The 21455-nt window shown below is 55.2% G+C and overlaps 3 protein-coding genes and 1 non-coding gene across 6 annotated transcripts; 2 read left to right on the forward strand and 2 right to left on the reverse strand.

Moving 5' to 3' along the window:
• The first annotated feature begins 1817 nt into the window (after positions 1-1817).
• PLTP (phospholipid transfer protein) lies at positions 1818-12042 on the forward strand. The gene is made up of 16 exons (XM_024746837.1): positions 1818-1940; positions 2581-2691; positions 2778-2877; positions 3552-3680; positions 4255-4410; positions 5485-5548; positions 5649-5712; positions 6592-6683; positions 7821-7997; positions 8079-8138; positions 9431-9595; positions 9692-9759; positions 10895-10937; positions 11052-11115; positions 11201-11277; positions 11711-12042. Exons 2-16 carry the CDS (start codon positions 2592-2594, stop codon positions 11840-11842), a joined length of 1491 nt encoding a protein of 496 aa, XP_024602605.1. The 5' UTR covers positions 1818-1940; positions 2581-2591; the 3' UTR covers positions 11843-12042.
• On the reverse strand, positions 9049-9121 carry TRNAE-UUC (transfer RNA glutamic acid (anticodon UUC)). The gene has a single exon. It is a non-coding gene; the product is annotated as a tRNA-Glu (tRNA).
• Positions 11959-18836, reverse strand: CTSA (cathepsin A). 2 transcript variants are annotated; one of them, XM_024746838.1, is made up of 15 exons: positions 18709-18836; positions 18320-18501; positions 17667-17778; positions 17354-17404; positions 17177-17263; positions 16792-16947; positions 16360-16451; positions 15905-15989; positions 15241-15332; positions 15081-15159; positions 14854-14993; positions 13740-13815; positions 12948-13037; positions 12669-12773; positions 11959-12413 (listed from the first exon to the last, which is right to left on the reverse strand). In XM_024746838.1, exons 1-15 carry the CDS (start codon positions 18760-18762, stop codon positions 12330-12332), a joined length of 1485 nt encoding a protein of 494 aa, XP_024602606.1. In that variant the 5' UTR covers positions 18763-18836; the 3' UTR covers positions 11959-12329. The 2 variants fall into 2 exon arrangements, with proteins under 2 accessions (XP_024602606.1, XP_024602607.1); XM_024746839.1 differs by having other exon boundaries at positions 18320-18557; positions 18709-18774.
• On the forward strand, positions 18837-20935 carry NEURL2 (neuralized E3 ubiquitin protein ligase 2). Of its 2 annotated transcripts, none has more exons than XM_024746845.1 (2): positions 18837-19872; positions 20694-20844. In XM_024746845.1, exons 1-2 carry the CDS (start codon positions 19144-19146, stop codon positions 20724-20726), a joined length of 762 nt encoding a protein of 253 aa, XP_024602613.1. In that variant the 5' UTR covers positions 18837-19143; the 3' UTR covers positions 20727-20844. The 2 variants fall into 2 exon arrangements, with proteins under 2 accessions (XP_024602613.1, XP_024602612.1); XM_024746844.1 differs by having other exon boundaries at positions 18840-19885; positions 20694-20935.
• Positions 20936-21455: the final 520 nt, after the last annotated feature.

Consider the following 21455-nt stretch of genomic DNA (forward strand, 5'->3'; position numbering starts at 1 on the left):
GAGAGGAAAGAAAAACTAACATTCACCAGGTTTTCTGCTTCAGCCAGACTCCGGGAAGAGTGAGGGTTACTAGAGTTCAAAGGCGTATAGGCACTTCCTCTTCTGGATATCCTTAGCACTTTCTCTGTTCCCCTCCTACACCCTTTCTGCCTTGTTTGCTTGTGATCTGTGCCCCTAATCACAATAGCTAGCTAGCATTTATTGGTCAATGGCGTTAATGGTGTGCCGTTATCATGCCCGGCACATGCACTATGCCTGTTTAATTTATTCTTGCAATAATCTAATTGTATCCATTTGAGGATGTGGAAATTGAGGCTTACAGCTGCTAAAGTAAGGGGTCCAAGGTCATACATCTAAAAATTGACAGTCTAGGATTTGAACCCTTCGAACACAGTCAAAGCACTTAACTACTGGGCTGTAAACACTCACTTCTGACCTCCCACCCTGCCATGAACAGTCTCTGAGCTCCCCAGTGGTAGCCAAGGATTGTCTTTACCTCTAGTTTCCTGCTAAAGAGGGTTCATAATAATGCCAACCTCACAGGTTGTTAAGAAGATTAAACAGGGCTTCCCTGGTGGCGCAGTGGTTAAGAATCCGCCTGCCAGTGCAGGGGACAGGGGTTTGAGCCCTGGCCCGGGAAGATCCCATGCGCCGCAGAGCAACTAAGCCCATGCACCACAACTACTGAGCCCGCGTGCCACAACTACTGAAGCCCGCGCACCTAGAGCCCGTGCTCCGCAACAAGAGAAGCCATGACAATGAGGACTCTGCGCACCACAAAGAAGAGTAGCCCCCGCTCACCACGACTAGAGAAAGCCCGTGCCCAGCAACAAAGACCCAACGCAGTCAAAAATAAATACAAACAAAAAAATAAATAAATAAAAGAAGATAAAACAAGTTAATCTAGATCTCAGGTGACCAACCATCCCGGTTTCCCTGGGACTGAGGGGGCTCCCTGGAAGGGAGACTTTCTGTTTCAAAATCTGGGAAAGTTCTGGGCAAATTAGGAGGAATTGGTCATCATGCCTGGATTCGTGCTTTGTGCTAAATATATGTTCAACAGACATTAATCATCGTTTCTCCTTTCCACTTTCATGCATTTGATAACAAAAAGGTAGCAAGCACCCACTCTGTGCCCATCCTAGGAGCTGGGAACACCGACAGGCAGTGCACGTGCAGAGAACCTAGCTCCAAAGTCTCACCAAAAATCCACAGTCCCTGGGGAAATGCCAAACCTCTCTCCAGGTGATTCCCGCAGCTTGTGTGCTGTCTTCCTGGGCTGGCAGTATTTGGATGAACCCCAGTGGGAGAGGTCCCTGGGCCCTTAAGATTTGCAGGCAGTGACACAGAGACAGTGGGCGTGGGGTGGCCGTGGGGCTTCCCATAGTGAAACCTGGCAAAGAGAGGTACTGAGATGATTCTGGGTGGAAGGGAAGGAAAAAAACGTGCCTTGGGCATTGACTCTGTGGCTTGCCCTGGGCCTAAGAGGTAGTTCCTATTGTCACACACATTTTGCTGGATGAGGAAACTGAGGCTCAGGAACCCAAGTGAAATGACTTGTTCGAGATCACGCAGGAGGAGTTGGGTAACCGGCATTTGAACCAAGGTCCCAGCAAAGCAGGGATTACTGGGGTTGGGCGGGCTGACTTCTGCACTTCCCTCCCTCCTGCCGGGCTTGGGTCCCCCACTTGTCTTGACAACGGCCAGGCTTGTCACGGGGCTCCGTACAGCCCTCTCCACCCTCCCGGCTGCCAGCGTCCCGCCCCATTCCCTCCCAACCCCCGAGGGAGGAGGGGAGAGTGGGAGAGAGGAGGGGGGTCGGGGAGGCCCGTCTTTATAAAGGCGGCTGGAACAGCGCTGCCCGCCAGACCCCGCCGCCTGGATCCCCTGCTTTGCCCGCCGCCCCACGTGACCGCGCCGACCACCAGCTCCACCTTTGAGTGAGTTGGGGCGCGTCCCCATCCACCTCCAGACCCTCGCCCGGCCGCGTGGTCTACTAAGCCCGGGGTGGGGAAGAGAGCCCCTGAAGGAGGGCGCTGAAACGGGGGGCACCAGGCAGAAGCCCGACGACAGGTATTTAGGACCTGGAGGAGCCGGGAGACCCGGGAGCCGGAGGTCGGGCCGGCAGCTTTCTCCCTTGGCTCCTCCGGCTCGGGGCCTAGGAGACCGCAAGTTACCCCCGAGGAATGCGCGTGCAACCGTTCCCATGGTAACGTGCAAGCCGCGCCCGCCCGCCGCAGAGGAAGAGGGAGGTTGTCGGGAGAGGGAGGGAGGTTGTTGGGAGAGGGAGGGAGGTTGTTGGTCCCCGGGAGGTCCAAACTCGTCATGCGGTGGTTGCAAAAGCGAGCCAAGGAGGTCCCCTTCCTCTCCCCCGTGCCCCAAATCCTCTGGGAGCCAGAGCGCACGTCGCATGAGCCTCAGTTTCCGCGTCTGTCAAATGGAGGCAATGATATTGGTTCCAAGTTCCCCGAAGAGCTATCTCAAGCTTAACGATCCCGGCCAGTCCCCTCTTTTGGTTGGCCATCCGAGGAGTGGGTTTTAGAGGCCCGGATGACTCCCGCGATCCCACCCCACCCCCAGGCCCGCTCGCCATGGCCCTCTTCGGGGCCCTGTTTCTAGCGCTGCTGGCTGGCGCTCAGGCTGAGCTCCCCGGCTGCAAGATCCGCATCACCTCCAAGGCGCTCGAGCTAGGTAAGAGTGGGGGCGGGCCGGGGCGGCTGTGGGTGGAGTGGCACCGGCAGGGCGTGCAGGAGCTAAGGGTCTCACTGCTGCTTCAGTGAAGCAGGAGGGTTTGCGCTTTCTGGAGCAAGAGCTGGAGACCATCACCATTCCGGACCTGCGGGGCCGAGAGGGCCACTTTTACTACAATATTTCTGAGTAAGTGGGGGCCGAGGGGGCGGGGCCTTGGTAGGGGGCGGGGCTTAGGAAATACCTACTGAGTCTCGAAGACAGGATGCCTGAGCGTAATGTGGGCGTGGCCAAATCGAGGAGGCTGGACTTAAGACACTGAATGAGGCCCGAAAAGATAAAGGCCTAGACTGCCCACAGAGGCGGGACCAAGGAGGTGGGCGTGGCCTAAAAATGTAGTCTGGACCGAGAAAAGTGAAGCCTAACCTGTGGAACTGAGGCTGGCCAAAGAGCTCCAGAGAGGCGGAGTCAAGAAAATTGCCGGTGGATGAGAGTGGGATGTAGGCCACCCGGGTGGAGCTAATGGGAGAGGTCAGAGGAACCAGAGATAAAGTCCTGTGGTTTAGGATAGTGGGGACAGGGTCTAGCAATCCCAGGGTGGGGAAGGGAAGGAAGACTTCTAAAAGAGGGGGTGAAGCTCACATTTAACACCTGGGTCATGAGAAGTTAGTCTCTGACCCACCCAAGTCCAAGTTTTCGCCACCCAAGCACAGGTTGGGTACGTGAGGGGCAATGGAAGAATTCATTCTACCCACGCCAGCTTCCCCAGGCCTGGACTGGAAGAGGAGGGAATGAATTTGCTGTGGTTGGGTGGGGTCCCCTTTTCTTGGTCCTGAATCTGACCCTGAGGTCTCCTCCCACAGGGTGAAGGTCATGGAGCTGCAGCTGACATCCTCTGAGCTCCATTTCCAGCCAGAGCAGGAGCTCATGCTACAGATCAACAATGGCTCCTTGGGGCTGCGCTTCCGGAGACAGCTCCTCTACTGGTTCTTGTGAGGACCTGGCACCCTCAGGGCAGTGGAGGGCGGATCAGGAGGACTGGGGGTGCTGTGGAGCTGTGGGCAATCCTTTAGCCTTTTTTTTTTTTTTTTTTTCCTGTCTGCGTTGGGTCTTCGTTGCTGCGCGCGGGCTTTCTCTAGTTGTGGCGAGCGGGGTTGACTCTGTTGCGGTGCGCGGGCTTCTCACTGCGGTGGCTTCTCTCGTTGTGGAGCACGGGCTCTAGAGCGCAGGCTCAGTAGTTGTGGCGCAAGGGCTTAGCTGCTCCGCAGCATGTGGGACCTTCCCAGACCAGGGATCAAACCCGTGTCCCCTGCATTGAGAGGCGGATTCTTGACCACTGCGCCACCAGGGAAGTCCCCCTTAGCCTTTCTGAGCCTCAGTTTCCTCATCTGTACAATAGGGACAATCTTACCCAATTCATAGAATGTCCGGTATACTGTGCAGAAGTAAATAAAGTCTTATTAAGAGCAGTCATGATGTAGGGGGGTGGGGAGGAGGGCAGTGAAGACTTGGTTAAGCTCTAAGCCAGAGTGAACATTAACCCCCCCACCCCCACCCCCACCGCAGCTACGATGGGGGATATATCAACGCCTCTGCCGAGGGTGTGTCCATCCACACCGCTCTGCAGCTCTCCCGGGATCCCACTGGCCGGATCAAAGTGTCCAACGTCTCCTGCCAGGCCTCTGTCTCCAGAATGCATGCAGCCTTTGGGGGAACCTTCAAGTAAGCCCCGTCCCCAACCCCAGTGCGCGCCATTTGAGACCCACAGCCCACCTGCTTAGTGCAATGCACAATGTGCAGGCTTGGGAGTCAGACTAACTGGGTCTAAATCTCAGCGCCACCACTTCCTGGCTGTGTGACCTTGGGCAAGTCGCTGAAGCTCTGTAAGATGGGGATGGTAATAGGACCTACTTTATGAGATGTGAGGACTGTTTATCTTAATCTATATAAAAATATTTAAAACAGTACCTGACATATAGTATGGGCTAGCCACTTAGATAAGAACCATTGAGAGGACCAGCGTACACAGTGGTGTAGTTGGGTGGGTGTGTACTTGGTTCTCAATAATAACCATTGAGAGGACCAGCGTACACAGTGGTGTACTTGGTTGGGTGTGTACTTGCTTCTCAATAATTGGTAGCTCTTACTACTAATAACAAAAATAATAACATAGTTCCAGGTTTGAGGCTGAGAAGGGGAATTTGTGCTGGTTCTGGAAGAGGGTGGGGGAGAGAAAATGGTGGATTTATTATCTGGTGTTGGTCAATTTGGTCAATTTTTTATTTATTCAACAAAGTGTATGCCAGGCCCTGAGGATTTAAAAAGGAGCACAGAGCCTGACTAGAGGGACAAAACATTTGTCATTGGGGCCTTGAGAGAGGGACCAAGAAAGTACTCTGGAGAAGGGAGGTTCAGAGGAGGGTAATCCAGGAGGACTGCCTGGAAGAGGAAGCATCTGCACCCAGACGGGGAAATACAGGACAGGAGCATTGAGGGTGTAAGGGAAGACATGAGTAAGCATATGGAGCTGAGGATGCTCAGAGGAGATTTGAGGAACTCTGGGTAGATTCATTTGGCTGGTGGGGGACAGGGTGGGAGAGGAGGTCTTGAGAATCAGCCTGGAGAAGGGGATTTGAGCCCAAGTCATGGAAAACCTCCACTAAAGAGGTGGTCATTTAAGTCAAAGTAGGGGTATTTCCCCCACCCCTCACCATCTCTGGATGCTGTGATTTCTCCCAGACCTGGGTTGGGGGTGGGGCAGGGTCTGGATTCACCTGGCCTCTCCTCTCCTCACAGGAAGGTGTATGAATTCCTCTCCATGTTCATCACCTCAGGGATGCGCTTCCTCCTCAACCAGCAGGTGTGGGCAGTGGCGAGTGGGGGGCAGGTGGTGTTGGGGGACAGCGGGGGTGGACGTGCCCTCTCTTTCAAAGACCTTGACTCTGGCCCCCACCTCCCAGATCTGCCCCGTGCTCTACCATGCAGGGACCGTGCTTCTCAACTCCCTGCTGGACACCGTGCCTGGTGAGTTGGTGCGGGTGGGACCGAGAGCTCTGGGCCCGGCCTGGGATCTGGAGTGGGGCTGGGGAGGAGGCTGGGTGCACAGCTATCAGGTAGCACCTGAGTAGGCCCCTTCCAAGCCCTGTGATGGAACAGCCCTGGGTTCAAATGTGGCCTCTGCCTTCCTGCGTGACCCAAGGTAAGTACTCACTTCTCTCACTTGGTTTCCTTGCCTGGCTGAGGACCACTCCCCTGGGTTGCTGAGGGTTGACTGAGGGCATGGCTGTCAAGATCCTTAATATGTGCTTGCTGTTGGGGCCTCACTTGTGTTCATCACCGGGCACTTAATAGGAGCTCAATTAACATGAATTCTCTTTTCCTAAGCTATGAGATCATCACGCCACGTACAAGGGGCACAGGACAGGAAGGAGAAGGCAGGGGAAACCAATGAGAGAAGGGAATCCCTTGCCATCTTGTTTAGTGACTTGATGAAACCTATGTACTGATAGTAGTAGTAATACCAACAACAATAATAGGGACTTCCCTGGCGGTTGAGTGGTTAGGACTCGGCGCTTTCACTGCTGTGGCCCTGGGTTTAATCCCTGGTCGGGGAACTAAGATCCCGAAAGCCGCCCAGTGTGGCCGCCCCCCGGCAAAAAAAAAAAAAACCGAAGAAACAAAACCACCACAAAATTCCCACAGTAATAACAGCTAACATTGTTGAGCACTTCCTGCACACCAGGCACTAAATGCTTTCCACGTAAAACTAATTTGATCCTCATAACAACCCTATGAGGGGAGTATTAGGATCACCATTCTATGAACGAGCAACTGAGGCCCAGAGAGCTTAAGCACCCTGCCCAGCATCATACAGCTTTGCGGGACTCAAGCCCCTCCCCGCAGTGCGCAGCGCTGTGGACGAGCTCGTTGGCATTGACTACTCCCTCGTGAAGGATCCCGTGGCCTCCGCCAGCAGTCTGGACATGGAATTCCGGGTGAGCTGTCTGGCTGGTGTGTGTAACCAGACCCCCTCCTTCTCCCCTACATTGCTGGTTTTAGTTCCCTAAAGCACAGCTCTGATGCGGCCCCTCCACTGCCGGGGATGCGGTGGCTTCCCACTGGCTACAGAATCAGGTTCAACTCCTGAGTCTGGCACTCAGCCTTGTTCATCTTGTGTGGCCCCAACTTTCTCACTTCATCCTGTTCCTCTGCAGCTACTAGTTCCAAAAAATGCCCTTCGCTTCCTACCTCAGGGCCTTTGCTCATGCTGTCTTCCCCCATCTTCCCTGAAGGAATTGAACATTCAGCTCTAACGCACACAATCTCATTTCATCCTCTCACAACCCTGTAAATCAGGTAGTGACGTTATACTCATTTTAGGGATGTGGAGACTTGCTCAGGGAGGCGATGGCACCTGTCCAAGGCCACTCAACTAGTATATGGCCATTCCCATTGCCCCTCCCAGTGGAGTGTAGTAGAGTTTCAGAGCACAGACTCTGGAGCCTAAAATGCCTGAAGGTCAGCTCCCAGCTCTGCCACTTACTAGCTGTGTGATCTTAAGCCAGTGGCTTAACCTTTCTATGCCTGTTTCCTAATATGTAAATGGAAATAATACAGTAAGAAAAGATAATCTCGGGACTTCCCTGGCGGTCCAGTGGTTAGGACTCCACGCTTCCACTGCAGGGGGCACAGGTTCGATCCCTGCTCAGGGAATTAAGATCCCACAGGCCGCGTGGCAAGGCCAAACAATTAAGAAAAAAAAAAAGAGAAGATAATCTCATGGGATGTTATGTGGATTAAAGGAGTCGGTCTAGGTAAGGGGCACAGAAGAATTACTGTGTATGTGTAGGCAGCAGCTGCCATCATTACTACCATCTAGTCTCAAGGCCCACTCAAGTGCTACCTCCTCCTTGAACCCTTTGCTGAGCCTCCCTTCTCCAGTCTGATGGGATTGCTCCCTTGAAGCACTCCTGCTACCCTCCTTTCCATGCTTTTTAAGAAAAGTACCTGTTGAGTCCCCCAAGGACAGCAACCGGGTCCAACCCCCCACCATCCCCACAGGGCCTGGAGACATCTGGGTGCTGGGCTAGTCTGCCTTGGCCCTGGCCCTGACCCTGATCCTCCGACCCCAGGGGGCCTTCTTTCCCCTGGCCGAGGGCAACTGGAGCCTGCGCAATCTGGCGGTGGAGCCCCAGCTGCCCGAGGAAGAGCGGATGGTATACGTGGCCTTCTCTGAGTTCTTCTTCGACTCTGCCATGGAGAGCTACTTCCAGGCAGGGGCCCTGAAGCTGTCGCTGGTGGGGGCCAAGGTATGCCAGGGTCTGTCTGTGGGATGGGCAAGAGGGGGCCTGTGATGGAACTTCTGCCTTATCCCCAGTTCCCCGGTCCAGGTGCCCCATGATCTGGACATGCTGCTGAGAGCCACCTACTTTGGGAACATCGTGCTGCTGGTGAGTCAGCGGGAGGTAGGAACCTGGCCGGGGGGTGGGCACGCCATCCGCACACCGTGCTGGGACCAGTGAGGCAAGTAGAGCCCCCAGTGGCAGCTGTGGAGTAGACGAGGCCTGGCCTCCTGCCTGTGGCCACATCTGCTCACTTGGCCAAGCCTGTTTCCAGGTCTGTGAAGGGGGCTTGCTGCCCCCGCTCCGTCTCCTTCATGAAGCCATGATGAGGGTGGGCTGAGAACCCAAGCTCGGCCAGTGTAGGGGCTTTCACAGCGACTGATGTATTATCCTTTATGCTTATCTTCCCTTGTTTAATGGGGAGTTAAAATTTGTAAAGAAATAGTTCAGTGATCATTAAAGGACCTGTCCTTGGTTGTACCTTGTAAATGATGGAGCTGAGATTTGAACTCAGATAGGAATCTGTGTGATACCAAGTCACCCTGCCTCTCTCCTCTATACTATGCAACCTCCCAGGGTTGTCATGAAGATTAAATGAATTAATACATTTGGAGCAATTACAACAACAGAGGAAGTGCTCAGTCAACACCAGCTGCTCTGAATGCTATCCTTGTCATCATCATGATCGTGGCCAAGTGTTGTTAAGAGCATGGACTCTATTGCCAGACTGCCTGGGTCTGAGTCCCAGTTCTGCAACTAAATAACAACTTGGACAAGTTGCTTAACCTCTCTGTGCCTCAATTTCCCCATCTCAAAAATGGGTGTAATTTAATACCTGCTTCACACAGTTATTGTGAGGTTTAAATGAGCTAATACATGTGAAGTGTTTGGTGAAGAGTAAGCACTTGGTCACTACACTGCCTGTAGAAGAAATAGCTCAGCAGTTTCAAGAAAAGAGATATGGCACGGAGCTTGAGATTTTTTTTTTGGCCACGCTGTGCGGCTTGCGGGATCCTAGTTCCCCGACCAGGGATTGAACCTGGGGCCACGGCAGTGAAAGCGCCGAGTCCTAACCACTGGACTACCAGGGAATTCCCTGGGATATTTAACGCAAAGAGACTGTCCCGGAGGAGTCTGGATTGGAGATGGGTCCTGAATACTGAGAACTCAGGAAAGCAGAAAGAGAAGGAAGGAGGCATTCCTAGAATGAAACATTCCCTTGTCGGAGCAAAGGCAGAGGCTGGACACAGTTCTGGAGGGTTCCAGAAGCCAGACCAGTCTTCCCATTTGTGTCTCTGGGCTCCCAGACGGTACAGCCACCCCCTCCTCCCCAGGGACTCAACAGGGAGGAGGACTTGACCCGTCTGGAACTTGACCTGTCCTCCCTGCTCTGTCCCCAGAGCCCGGCAGTGATCGACTCTCCGCTGAAGCTGGAGCTGCGGGTCACGGCGCCACCACGCTGTACCATCAAGCCCTCGGGCACCACCATCTCTGTCACTGCCAGTGTCACAATCGCCCTGGTCCCACCCGACCAGCCCGAGGTCAAGCTGTCCAGCATGACCATGGTACGGACACCAGCGTCGGGGCTGTGAGGGATCGGGGAGGAGGACTGCGGACACCCTTTGGGGCCGTAACACCACCCTCCCTACCTTCCTACACAGGATGCCCGTCTCAGTGCCAAGATGGCACTCCAGGGGAAGGTGCTGCGCACACAGCTGGACCTGCGCAGGTGGGCGAGCCTGTAACCTCTCTGAGCCTCAGTGTCTTCAGGGTAATCACACCTGCCCAAAGATACTGGGGAGCTAAAATGCAGTCATACCTATAAGCCACTGGAGAGCTGGGGTCTTGTTAACGCATAAAAAGTGTTTCATTTTAGTGTCGTTTCTCTGCATTCTCACCACCCAGAGCAGGTATTATGAGAGATGACCAAGCTGGCCCAGCAAGGTTAAATGACACACCTACAGTCACACAGCAAAGTGCATGAAAACATGGATTTTGCACATCTTAGCTTTGTGATCTTAAAGCAAGTCACTTTATCTTTCTGAGCTTCATTTTCTTCATGCATTAAATATAGAAAATAGTAGCACCTACTTTCCAAGGACGTGCCGTCTAATGTGGCAGACACTAGCCACATGTGGCTATTTACATTTAATTACAATTAAATAGTCCCTCAGTTGTTCATTTCTATAACCACATGTAGCTAATGGTTACTGTGTGGGCAGTGCAAATACAGAACGTTTTACAGAAAGTTCTACTGGACAGCGTTGTTCTGGGGAGTTAAATGAGATAACGCAGGGTAGAGGTTAAGAGTCTAGATTATGGAGACAGGTTCTGCAGTTTGCCAGCTATGTGACCTTATGCAAATTACTTAATCTCTCTGGGCCTCATTTGCCTCCTCTATAAAGTGCAAATTGTAATAGTGCCTGTTTCTTAGGGTTGTTATGAGGTGGCATTTTAAGATAGTTTAATAATATTTAACTTTTTAACATGCACAGTATCTGGCAGGGAGTAAGCACTGAAAGTTTTGCTAAATAAACGTAAACAACACATGTAAAGCCATCAGCATAAGTCTAGCTTATAGGAGGTACTCCACAAATAAAAGGTAGCAGACTTGAAATTAAACAAACAAACAAAAAAACTGGAAAAAAAAGTAGCAGACTTGGAGAAAAGGCGACTCAAAGAGGGAGAAATGACTCACCCAAGGATACACACCTGGAAATTGGTAGAACCCCCTGGAAAGGTTTGTAGGTGTAACATGTAAGACTGAAACTCAGGGGCTTTGGGTGGGTAGAGGCCTGAGTGGCCTGGAGAAGGTGGAGCTTCCAAGGGCTCGTGCCCACTGGACCCTTCTTTTTTCCCCACAGGTTCCGAATCTACTCAAACCAGTCTGCGTTAGAGTCGCTGGCAGTGAGCTGGGAATTGAGGGGCGGGGGGGGCGGGCCAGGGCTGGGATTGAGGTGGGCAGCGAAGGCGAGCCCACCCTCTACAGGCTGCCCTAACTTCCTCCCTCCTCCCTCCCAGCTGATCCCACTGCAGGCCCCTCTGAAGACCATGTTGCAGATTGGGGTGATGCCCATGCTTAATGGTAGGGCTGGGGGAAGTGAGGAGGGAGGGGGAAAGGACAGGGGAGCCAGGTGGGCCCAGATTGAGCTGGCTGTTCCCATCCACAGAGCGGACCTGGCGTGGGGTGCAGATCCCACTCCCCGAGGGTATTGATTTTGTGCGCGAGGTGGTGACAAACCACGCGGTGAGTAGGGGTGCGATGGGGAAGGAGGGCAGAGCCTTCCCCTCCCTCTACAGCTCTTGTGTGCCCTCCGTGACCTGATCCTACCTTCTCCCTTATCAACTGCCTCTTCTTATTTTAATCTTATATCAGATTTGTCCAGCCCTTTGCACTGGCTGTGTCCTCACCTTGGAACACTCTTCCCTGATTCTACCCTCAGTGCCTACTAATCTTTCAGGTCTTAGCTAAGAGCTCATCTCCTCCAGGAAGCCCTCCTTGACCTCCACAGGTTGTGCTCCTGCAGCCTCTGTTTCAGCACCCTTCATAGGGAGTTATAAGAACTGCTCTGCTGCTCCACCTCTCCCACTAGATTGAGGCCAGGGACTCTTGTCTCCGTCTCTAAACCCTGCTCTCGGTAATGGAATGAAGAGACTCCCTTCTCTGCCTCCCTGCACAGGGTTTCCTCACCATCGGGGCTGACCTCCACTTTGCCAAAGGGCTGCGAGAGGTGATTGAGAAGAACCGGCCTGCCAACACCGGGGACCCCCGAGCACCCAGTGCCCCGCCACCCTCCATGGCAGCTGTCTGAGTCCTCAACCCCGACCCTGGCAGCTGCATTCAGGACTCCACCGTCTCTCATCCCCTCCCTCACCCCATCACAGCCTCTAGTGTCCTCTAACCCCCAGTGCCACAGAGAAGATGGGGTTTTAAGCTGTACCCAATTTAATTCCATAATCACAGTCAATCCATCAATTACAGTCCGTCCACCCTCCCCGTGGGCTGTCCTGAGCTCTGTTGTGTTCCTGTGATGCGATCAGTGCATTGAGGGCATTCTTTAAGCAGGGAGGGGACCAGGCCTTACCCCAGTGAGTTAAAAAGTGCAAACTCCCCCCAGACTGTATATGTGAGGCGCTGGGGCCAGGTCTGGGATGCACAGGGCTGCAGAGGCGGGTGGGGTCAGTTCTGGAGGCAGGGATCTGCCCCACAGGGGCATTTTGTATAAAGGAGGACCTCCCTTCTGGCAGGAGAGGCTGGGAAGGGCTGGATCAGGCAGTGGGGGGCTGCTCCCATGGTCATCAGTATGGCTGCTTATTCAGGAAGCGGGAGAACATGGTGAGGGCAGCCTGGGGCTTGTCAGTGGGGACCATGTGTCCGGCACCCTGAAGGGCAAAGCTTCGTGAGATTCCTTCCCTGTACAACCCCTGCCCTTGGGTGCTTCCTTCATCCTACTGGACCCCTCTAGCTAGTGACCTTCCTGCTCCCCCAATCCATCTGTTTTTCCCATCTTCCCCCGAAAACTTGCCCTTCCACGGGCCAGATGGTAACCCAGCATAAAAGGAGGTCAGAAGGAAAGGACAGGTGGGTCCTGCCCCATCCCCCCAGCCACCCTAGTCCTCACCAGGCCCAGGCCCTACCTTGATGGTAAGAAAGGCGATGTGGGAGAACTCCTTCACGAAGCCAGCGATCTGCTCTCCACTGTCCCCGTAGTCCACCAACCAGGGCCGGCGCTGTACCTCCATCTGCCCCACCAGGAAAGACTTAGCAGCCTGTAGCTGCCCCGTCATCTCTGTTCACAGCCACCAGCAAGACCTCAGGGGCCGGGAACTCCTCCAGGTTTGCCCCCTCTGTCTGCCAGAGCCACGCTGCACTACCCCTGTACCGGCCCAACCCCAGGGCTGGGACCCCGGGCTCACCTTCTGGTTGAGGGAATCCACAAACCACTCATCTCCCATGAAATTGCAGGCCATGTCCACATCTCCGTTGTACAGCAGGATCCGGTATTTCTGAAGCAGGGCAGGGGAAAAATGGGGGGTTTGGAATAAGCCCAAACCCCAGCCCTTCCCCAGTTCAAGCCCTTCCCCTCAGGGAATTCAAGAGGCCCAGCTAAACAGCATAAACCAGGAAATGCTTGTGTTTTCTGACCACTTCCTACCTGCCCAGTGCTCTGCTAAATGCTTTCCCTATGAAGGTAGTAGATACCATCAATAACCCCATTTTATGGATGGGGAAATCAAGTCTCAAGATATATGAAAAACTTGCCCAGAGTCACCTGGCTAGTAGGCTAGTAAAGGGACTTGTACTCAGGCAGTCTGACCCCAGAGCCCATGCTCGAACCACTGTGCTGTACAGAACCTGGTCCTACCCCAGCTCTGCCAGTATCTCCTAGGTGACCTTGGACAAGGCCCTCTCCCACCTCAGACCCCAGTCTGCCTCTCTGTAACACGATCTGACTAGCTCTTCTCACCCTAAGGGCTCCTTGGCTGATGCGGACCTCTCTGCCCCCTCCAGCAGAGCGGCATAAGGTGGGGACAGAGCCAGGTTCAAATCCTGACCCTGCTGACCACAGGACCTAGGGCAAGTGACTTCACTTCTTGGAGTTTCAGCTTCCCCTGTCCCGAGTGGTGCCCTGAAGGAGCCCCCGCCTCGCCACACTGCTCCAGGGTCCTGAGGCTGCTGGTGGACCCAGCTGTGCTGGCCCCACTCACCTGTGCGGCCAGCAGCTTCAGGTACTGGGAACACATGGTTTGGTAGAGACGGCGGTACTGGATATTCACCAGGAAGCTGCAGGAGCACATGGGCAGGAGGACCAGGTCCAGGTTGGGAGAGAAAAAGGGACAATAGATCAGACGCCCTCCCCTATCCCCTCCTATTCCCAAGCTCCAGCCTAAGAGGCAGATAGCTGGGATTCAGTCCCTCCTTGGGCATGTAACCTCTCTAGGACTTATCTAGATGGGGGGGAGGGGCTGGAATTCAGAGGTCCCCAACTCTCCTCCATCTAGAAATGTACAGGGACACTTTGTTACATGGCTGGGCTGCACTGGCATGAGTGCATAAGGGCTCGTGCTGACCAATCAGAATGGAACTGAGTGGCCCCTGCTGTGCCAGGCATCACCCTCTTACTTGTAGGGGTCATGGGAGATGTGGGCAGCTAGGGTGGTACTGGAGTCAGGGAGGAGCTGGGGATTGGAATGTCTTTTTACTAAATACCATTTAAGTAATTGATACTTTAAAAACCAATGTGGCTGCTTAAGAATGAAGTGGCTGGGACTTCCCTGGTGGTCCAGTGGTAAAGAATCCGCCTTCCAATGCAGGGGACATGGGTTGGATCCCTGGTCGGGGAACTAAGATCCCACATGCCTTGGGGCAACTAAGCCGGTTCCACAACTACTGAGCTCGCACGCCTCGAGGCAGCCTGCATGCCACAAACTATAGAGCCCATGCGCCGCCAACTAGAGAGAAGCCGGTGCGCTGCAACGAAGACCTGACACAGCCAAGGATTAAAAAAAAAAAAAAAAAAAAAAAGAATGAAGTGGCTGGGGGAATTCCCTGGAGGTCCAGTGGTTAGAACTCCTGCGTTTTCACTGCCAAGGGCTCGGGTTCAATCCCTGGTTGGGAACTCAAAAAAACAAAAACAAAAAAAAGAATGAGGTGGCTGAATATCAATCAACTTCGGGGGGGTCAGAGACCTTGAACATCCTATTGTACAATTCAGTCACACCCCAAACACCCTCTGTGTCCCCACTGAGAAACCCTAGCCAAAGGATACCTGGGAACAACAGCCCGCCACCCCCCAGGCCACAAGCGGTCACAGAAACCCACTTGCACATGTCCCAGCGGGGCAGCTGCTTGGGGATGTGGAGGGCCTTCCGCACGAGAGGGTTGTTGAGGTAGGTGGAGGCGGCTGTGGTGTTGGTGCAGGGGGGGTCCAGACGCACCTCTCCCGCAGAACGCAGCAGTGCCTGGGGGGGCACAGAGGGTCAGGATCTTTGCTTCCCTGCCCTGTCCCTCCCCACCCTGCTGGGAGGTAAGCGTGGGCCCTTGCACACCTGATGCCACATCTGCTTGGATGGCAGGCGAGTGAAGATGTTGCCCAGATCCTGGACCACGACAGTGTCCTTCTCGTACCTGCAAGTGAGGTCGGGGGATGAGTGCTTGAGCCTCCAGATGGGACTGGGGTTGGCCCAAGGGGCACACGGCAGGGCCCACCTTAGATGGCTGGGCACCCCCCCAGCACATGGAGCGTAGAGGTTGTAGACGTTGAGGCCGGAGCTGCCCACGATGTGGGACACTTCCTGAAGCTGCAATGATACCCCAAAAGCCACCATGCTTTACAGAATCCTGGCCTCCCCATGACCTCCCCAACAGCGCCCTAAGATTTATTGCTCTCCTGCTTCGCTTGGTCACTACCCTTTCCCCCCTTTCTTCACAGGCAGGGAAACTGAGGCTCAGTGGAAGGAATCTGCTAGTCCCGGGTCCAAATCCTAAGGCCTCTACTTCCTAGCACTGTGACTTCAGGCAAGTGACTTCGACACGCTTGGCCTCAGTTTCCTTATCTGGAAAATGTGCCTAATACCATCTCCCTTGAAGGAGACTCTTGAAGATGGAACAATCCACACTGCCATAGCTGAGCACAGTCCTGGCATATCGAAGACGATGGATGAGTGAGAAGGCCTTTCCCCTCACAGGGAAGTCACAGGAAGTGGTGTGGGAACACATCCATACTCATGTGTCCCAGAGGACATCGAATTGCTGAAGGGTGCAGGATAGGAAACAACAGGGGGATGAGGGGGAGGAGTCCCCAAAGGGGATGTGGTCCCCTTCTCAGGATGGGGGCTCTCAGGGGTGACGGAGGGCAGGGGCAGAACCTCACATTGGTCATGCATTGTGGGTCTTTGTTGTCGTAGAAGTTACACTTGTTTTGAGAGCAGCAGTGGGTCTGGAGGGAAGACCAGAGCCTGTAGGAGATGAGTGAGATTTGCTGAGGCCCATGGTGGGCAGAGAAGGCGAACACCCCATCTTCTCAACCTCCCATCACGGCCTGGACCCAAGGGATCTAATCCCAGGGAACAATGACATTTATCACAGGGCGTGGTATGTAGCTCCCAAAACCTGGCTGCCCTGGGCCACGCTGCAGCCCTCCTTCGTTCCTTTACACTCTGATGTCTATGCTTTGGCCTTTCAGCACCAAAACCTTTCTAGCAAACCCAGCCCCGCCTTCTGCTCATCAACCAGGGTAGGACCCAGGATATCATGTGCCTGGCGGACAGACCTGAGGTCCCATGACCTGCTGCGCCCCAGAGATTGCGCAACGGTTCCCTCCCATACCTGTTTCCCAGAAGGCCATGGTAGTAGGCGAAATAGACCAGGGAGTTGTCATTCTGCTCATAGCAGGAGAGTCCATTGCCCACAGCCAGCCCCTGTGAAACACCCAGGGCGTCAGCTCATCTGGACGGTGAGGAAGAAGAGCCTCCCTTGACCCGCACCCAGACCTTCAGCAGTCTGGAAACTGAAACCCAGGCTGGCTTGTGGGAGTGGGTGGAGGCGGGGGAGGCCACTCAACGTAAAGAATGGAGCTGGCAGCTTGAGGAGTAGGTTCCCTGTTGTGGAAGGCACACAGGCCGGGGAGAGGCCAGCTAGTGGCAGGAATGTTATGAAGGAAGACCGGGTTGGAATGGAGGCGCTGACCTGTTTGACCTTTGCTAACCACAAGGCTATGACCCCAAGACGCCTCCCTTCCCTCCTGCAGCCTCCCTGCACCTGAAGGTTCATGCTGGGATCCTGCATGACCAACACTGCCAGGGTGGGGATGTAGATGCCGGCATAGCTCTCTCCCGTCAGGAAAAGCTCGTTGTCCTTGTATTCCGGGAAGAGGCGGAAGAAATCTTTAAGGGCTTCAAAATTGCTCTGGGCCACCTGGGGATGGCAGGATGGAGGGAATCGGGAAGTGTTGGTGTTTGAGCTAGAAAGAATCTCAGGGATAATGACACCAATGCATCCTGTTTGTGCAACAGGATGTGACTTGTCCAAACCACACCACCTAGCACGCAACAGAGCCACAGATGGACTCCAAGGGCATGCCCTTTCTCTCCCCGCATCATGCCACCCAGCAAGGCTGGGGCACGTGGGCAGGCAGCGGACTCACCTCGGTGTCATTGGTTGCATAAGACTTGTCATCGGAGTAGGAAAAGCCCACCCCAGCTGGGGACTCGAGGTATAACACATTGGCAATCTACAGGGGAAGTGGAAACGGGCTAAGGAGGGCTCCCCACCCCATCCCAGTGCCCAGACACCCCCACAGGACCCACAGAGGCGGCGATACCAGGTTCCAGGAATAGGGGTTGTACTCCAGAGTGGCACCATCTGGCTGGATCTGCGGAGGAAAGAGATGGCTAAGTCCCGAGAGCCAGCTGGGGGGAGGGAAAGGGCCACCGTGCTGAGTACTGTACAATCGGGCAAAATCCCTGAAAGGTACTAATAGTCAAGCCAATGGTACAGATGAAGAAACTGAGGCTCAGGAAACGGACACATCTTCAGAAGATCACAAAGTCCTTTTCTCCTTCCCCGCTTCTTTCCTTTGGGAACTGTCCCCTCCCTGCCCCTTACCAGGGGTTACTGAGCTGCTTTCCACTCACCAGGAAGGGGCCGTGCTCGGTGAGGAGGCCATCTAGGGAGCTACAGCCCGGACCTCCATTGAGCCACAGCACCACAGGGCTGCTCTTGGGATCCTTCTGGGACTCCACAAACCTGGGAGGGAGTCAGGCTAGGATGGGTGCAGGTGGGGGGAGGGCTCCTTCCAGCCCTCCCTGCTCCCAGGCTCCTTCAGGGGTCTTAATAACACCCCCCCACCCCACCCCCACGCCCAGGCTTCCCTGGTGGCGCAGTGGTTGAGAATCCGTCGGCCAATGCAGGGAACAAGGGTTCGATCCCCGGTCCGGGAAGATCCCACATGCCGCGGAGCAACTAAGCCCGTGAGCCACAAGCACAGAGCCTGCGCCCTAGAGCCCGCGAGCCACAACTACTGAAGCCCGCGCGCCTTGAGCCTGTGCTCCACAACAAGAGAAGCCACTGCAATGAGAAACCCGCGCACCGCAACGAAGACTAGCCCCCACTCGCCACAACTAGAGAAAGCCAGCGCGCAGCAACGAAGACCCAACACAGCCAAAATAAGTAAATAAATAAAACAAATTTATATTAAAAAAAAAAAGAACCCCCCCTTCCTATCATCTCCCCCGGTGGGCATCGCAGTGTCCCTCCCAACCCCGCCCTGGAAGGCAGGGCTGCAGACCAGTAGTGGAGGTGCTTAGAGCCGGAGCCTCTGAGGTAGCCAGAGTACTGGCGGAAAGACGGCTGCTTGGCCAGCCCTGGCAGGTACTGGATCTCGTCCTGGTCGGGGGCTGCCTCGCTTCGGGGCGCCCAGGAGAGCAGCAGCAGCAGGAGGAATGGCGGCGACAGCGCGGCTCGGACCATCTGCGGCAGGAAGCGGGTGCCGGCTGTTTACTCGCTCGCTCGCTGCTCAGCCGCCCCTGGGGAAGAGCTGGCGGCTCATCAGCGAGGGAAGCCCAGGCCCAGTCCCAGCTCCCACCCGCTGAGCTTCCTCCGCCGCGCCGCGCCGCGCCGCGCTGCGCCCCGCCCCGGGGGCTCCTGGATCCCTTCCAGCCTCCGGATTCCCCTCACCTCTGCTCCCTCGCGTCCTTGCTCTCCCGGAGGTGGCCCGCGATGGGAAGTCATGTGTACTCCGAGTCACGTGTGCTCCAGCGTCATGTGACAGTCATCCTCCTTGTTATCCCGCCCCCACGTCCCCGAGCACCCGGAAGACGGAGGGGGCGGTGGCGGCGGCGGTCAAACCAGGTGAAGGTCCGTGGGCCTCGCAGGTCGTATCCCGGGCGCCGGCGGTCAGATGACCCAGGTGTGGATGGCCAGGATCCCCCAGCCTCCCGGGGACTCCGTTCTAAGCGGGATGGCTGAGCCAGCGGCGCTAGGACCCCTGGGCAGAGCCTCGGGGAAGGGAGTCAGGGGGGAAGTACTTTACATGGTGCCCCCGCGGTCACCATCTGAGCCCGCTGCCCAAAATAGCCCCCGGCGCCCGCTGGCCTGCCTCATGGCTGGGAGATGGCTGCTGCCTCCGACCCCGTGGAATTGGGTGCGCCCTGGGGCCCCGCGCGCCCCGAGCCCCCTCCCACCCGCTTCCACTCGGTACACGGTGCCAACATCCGCGTGGACCCCTCCGGGACGCGGGCCACACGCGTGGAGAGCTTCGCCCACGGCGTGTGCTTCAGTCGCGAGCCGCTGGCCCCCGGCCAGGTGTTCCTGGTGGAGATCGAGGAGAAAGAGCTGGGCTGGTGCGGGCACCTTCGCCTCGGCCTGACTGCGCTGGACCCCGCCAGTCTGGCCGCCGTGCCCGAGTTTTCGCTGCCCGACCTGGTCAGCCTCGGCCACACCTGGGTCTTCGCCATCACGCGCCATCACAACCGCGTGCCCCGGGAGGGCCGCCCGGAGGCGGAGGCGCTGGCCCCCAGCTGCCCCCCAGCCCTCCTGGTGGAACCGCATCTGTGCATTGAGCAGTTTCGCATTCCCCGCGACCGCCTGGTGGGCCGCAGCCGTCCCGGGCTGTACAGCCACCTCCTGGACCAGCTCTATGAGCTGAACATGCTGCCTCCGACTGCGCGTCGGAGCCGCCTGGGCGTTCTCTTCTGCCCGCGCCCCGACGGCACGGCTGACATGCATATCGTCATCAACGGCGAGGACATGGGCCCCAGCGCCCGGGGGCTGCCAGCCGCCCAGCCCCTCTACGCGGTGGTGGACGTCTTCGCCTCCACCAAGAGCGTGCGTCTGGTCCAGGTCGAGTATGGCTGTAGGTATCCCACACCCTGGGCAGCGACCCCTCCTGGCCTAGTGTTGGGACAGGAACCTGCTAGGACTCCTGAAACAGGTAGCAAGGCCTTGGTTTGTCCAGCATTATTTTAGAAGCTGGGGAATCTGACTTCAGATTCTGCCTCTACTTGTGACCTTGGACAAGTCACTTTCCCTGGCTCTGGGCCTCAATTTACCCACCTTGGCTGTGATTGGTTAGGATGCCCTCTAACTCCCTTTCTGGCTTTGCCAATATTTTCTGCATTAACCTAGGGCATGAATTCTACACCGATTTTAGATTTTGGTCCTCTTTGAGAATTATGTTCTCTTTTATTAGACAAATGCTCATCGATTTGGGCATACCAGTTTAAAGGCATCACTTTTAAACCCCATGTGAGAGCTTCTTAATCCTGAGGTCTGGTTCATGATAGCCCTGTTAAGCCTTTTATTTATCCATCTGATGACATTTTACGAATACAGTGAACGAGAACCCCCTCTGTGTCGGGCCTGTGCAGGAGGCTGGGGGTTGCACAGGTCAATCAGATGCCACCCCTGACCCCAGAAGCTGCTAAGCGAGGGGGAAGGGAGCAGGATGGGTGCTATAATGGAAATAGGGCTGCAGAACTGGGACAGTGGTGCGAAAGAGGTGCTTATCTCAGTTCTGTGAATAGCCCCATGCCAGGCTGGGCCTGGAGAGTGAAGGGACTTGCCCAAGTTAACGACAAAGAGGGGACCAAGACCTAGATCCAGGTCTCAGCCTCGGCCCAACCCTCCCGTTCCTTTTGCCTTTGACAACCTTCTTTCCACAGTGCCGTCCCTGCAGACCCTGTGCCGCCCCGTGATCCAGAGAGGTGTGGTGCACCGGTTGGCCATTGATGGGCTCCACCTGCCCAAAGGACTGAAGGATTTCTGCAAGTATGAGTGAAGGCCTGCAGCCACCCTGGAGCAGGGCCACGAGAATGCATCCTGGCCCCAGAGGTGTGGCTGCCCTGAAGCTGGCCACACTGATACCAGCCAGGATGGAAATAAACACAGTCGTTGCTAATGCTGATCCTTGGAGGGTCTCCTTGCCCCTGAAGCCTGTGAGGGGCACTTCTTTTAGAATCACTGGGAGTCAGCAGGGTAGATGAGAGAATGAGAGAGCATTTTGACATCACCTAGACCGGTGGTTCCTAGCCTGGCTACTCATTATCTGGGATACTTGGATTGCTGGTGCCCCAGACGCCATCTCTGGAGATTCTCATTTGATTTGTCAAAGGATGAGGGCTAGACATTGTTTTTGTAAAAGCTCCCCTAGAGATTCTAAGGTACAGCCAGGCTTGAGAAGCATTTCCCTAGAACAGAGGTCTCAAGTTTGGCACATGTTATAACCACTTGAGGAACTTTGAAAAAATACTGCTAACTGGGATTATGATTTAATTGACCCTGGGATAAGTCTGGGCATCAGGATTTCTAAAAGCTTCCAAGAGCATCTAATGTGCAGCTCGGGATGAGAACCAGTGCCCTAGACCAAGTACTTCATTTCACAGATGGGAACCTGAAGCCCAGAGATGGGAATGTATTTGTCCAAG

Source organism: Neophocaena asiaeorientalis, unplaced genomic scaffold (assembly GCF_003031525.2).
Source record: "Neophocaena asiaeorientalis asiaeorientalis breed wild unplaced genomic scaffold, Neophocaena_asiaeorientalis_V1.1 scaffold132, whole genome shotgun sequence".
Lineage (NCBI taxonomy): Eukaryota > Metazoa > Chordata > Mammalia > Artiodactyla > Phocoenidae > Neophocaena > Neophocaena asiaeorientalis.